Genomic DNA, 2,430 nt, shown 5'->3' on the forward strand with positions numbered 1-2,430 from the left:
TCAATCATCTTGGCGGAAGTTTCCCTCCATTTATCAACGGGGGGATATTGTATCGAATGACCATTCGTTGGGAAAGCTTTTTGTTGCAATTACAATCGATACTAAAGGTTAAAATAATCGCTACGAAAAGGTTATTTTCTTGTAGTGGAAATCACTTAAAAATGACTCGAAAAGAATATGCGCGAAACTCTATCGCCCCTCTACCCCCCTTAAAAGGAGTTACGCCCCCGTATATCGACCACTAACCTTAGGCAAACAACTCTGGATAACGTTTCCTCATAATAGCATCAACTTCCCATGTAGCCTCCTTGGTAATCTGATTCGTCCACAACACTTTCACAATACTCACATCCTTGTTCCTTATGCTCCTTTCTTTATAGTCCAAAATCTTTACTGGTCTTTTCTCATAAGTCAAATTTTCATCCATCTCTGTGGTTTCTTGTTGCAACACATGTGTCACATTAGGATTATACTTTCGAATTTGCCTTACATGGAACACATTGTGAACCCTTTCTAGCTCATTTAATTTGGAAAATCCAACTTATATGCCACTTTTACAACTTTTTGGATGATCTCATAAGGCCTTATATACTTTGGGCTCAGCTTTCCCTCCTTCCTAAACCTCATCACACCCTTCATGGGTGAAATCTTCAACAAAACCTTCTTTCCAACTTCATATTCTTCCTCCCTCCTTTTCAAATTAGCATAGCTTTTCTGTCGATCTTGGTCTGCTTCAATCTTTTCTTGGATCAACTTGACCTGTTTCACCATATCTTTAATCATCTCTGGCCCAAGAACCATAGTCTCACTTATATCATTCCAACAAACTGGGCTTCTACACTTCCGACCATACAATGCTTCAAACGGTGTCATTCTAATGCTTTCATGGTAACTGTTGTTGTAAGAGAACTCTATCAAATCCAAGTGGTCTTCCCAATACCCTTGATATTTCATCACACAAGCTCTCAACATATCCTTGAAAGTCTGAATTAATGTGCTAATTAACAACTTTGTTCATATAGCCTTTTTTAAACTCTTCTAAAAGTTAGACAAAAATCTCTAATCTCTATCCGAAATGATGTCTGAGCCTACCCCATGGTACTTCACCACAAACTTCACATAAGCTCTTCCTAGCTGATCCATAGTTCAAATACTCTTCATGGGTATGAACGCAGCTGACTTCGTCAACCTGTCCTCTTTTACCCAAATAGTGTCATTCCCTGCCTTAGTCTTAGGCAAGGCTCCCACAAAATCCATAGAAATTGAATCACACTTCCATTTGGGCACCTCCAAGGAATGGAACTTTTGTTGAGGCTTTCGATGCTCAATCTTCACTTTTTGACATGTCAAACACTTAGCCACAAATTCATCCTTTCTCTCTTCATATCGGTCCACCAAAAAGTCTTCTTCATGTCCTTATACAACTTATCCCCTCCAGGATGCATTAAATAAGGAGAATTATGGGCCTCTTCCATCAACCTCTACTTTAAATCTCCACGACTCTACGGTACACACCATCTTCCCTTGAAGTGAATACTCCCCTCATCACCAATGGGGAAATCCAACACTTGCCCTTCATCAATTTTCTTTTTGATTGCCTTTAACTTCTCATCCTCTAACTGACTTTCCCTTATCTCATCATGAATGGATGGTTGAATTACCAAGGCATTCAACATCCTAGTCATTTCACCATGCTCCATCACTTTTAGGTTCAACTTCTGAAATTCAACACACAACCGATCTCGCACTACCATCACACTCATCGAATGTTCTAACTTGATGATACTAAATATCCAATGTATAGTCACTCATATACTCCAACCATCTTCTCTGCCTCCCATTCAAATGCTTTTGGGTGAAAATGTACTTTAAACTCTTATGATCCGTGAAAATCCTACAAGTCACCCCATACAAGTAATGCCTCCAAATCTTCAAGGCAAACACTATTGCAGCTAACTTCAAATCATGGTTTGGATAATTCCCTTCATGGGCCTTCAATTGCCTCAAAGCATACGCAATCACTCTTTGCCTTTGCATCAAAACACATCCCAGTCCAAACCTCGATGCATCACTATACACATCATACAAATCACTTCCATCTGGCAGAGCCAGCACAAGTGTTGTTGTTAATCTTTCCTTCAAGATCTTAAACGCCTCTTCACACTCTTGAGTCCATGCAAACTTATGCTCCTTTTTCATCAAACTTGTCATGGGCTTCGCAATTCTCGAAAAATCTTTCACAAACCTTCTGTAATAACCTACCAAACCCAAGAAACTCCTTACATCTGACACATTCTTTAGGGTTAGCCAGTCACTCACAGCTCGAATCTTGCTTGGGTCCACTGCAACTCCATCCTTTGAAATAATATGGCCCAAATATGCCACCTTCTCTAACCAAAATTCACACTTTGACAACTAGGCATACAACTA

At 39.7% G+C, this 2,430-nt stretch overlaps 1 protein-coding gene across 1 annotated transcript; it reads right to left on the minus strand.

The window, feature by feature from the left end:
• Positions 1 to 247: 247 nt before the first annotated feature.
• On the minus strand, positions 248 to 801 carry LOC145635615 (uncharacterized). The gene is made up of 2 exons (XM_081686932.1): positions 593 to 801; positions 248 to 485 (listed from the first exon to the last, which is right to left on the minus strand). The coding sequence occupies exons 1-2, from the start codon at positions 799 to 801 to the stop codon at positions 248 to 250; spliced, it is 447 nt and encodes a 148-aa protein (XP_081543058.1).
• Between the last annotated feature and the right edge of the window lie 1,629 nt (positions 802 to 2,430).

The sequence above is a fragment of the Chenopodium album genome, chromosome 1 (assembly GCF_948465745.1).
Source record: "Chenopodium album chromosome 1, dcCheAlbu1.1, whole genome shotgun sequence".
NCBI classification, from domain to species: Eukaryota; Viridiplantae; Streptophyta; class Magnoliopsida; order Caryophyllales; family Amaranthaceae; genus Chenopodium; species Chenopodium album.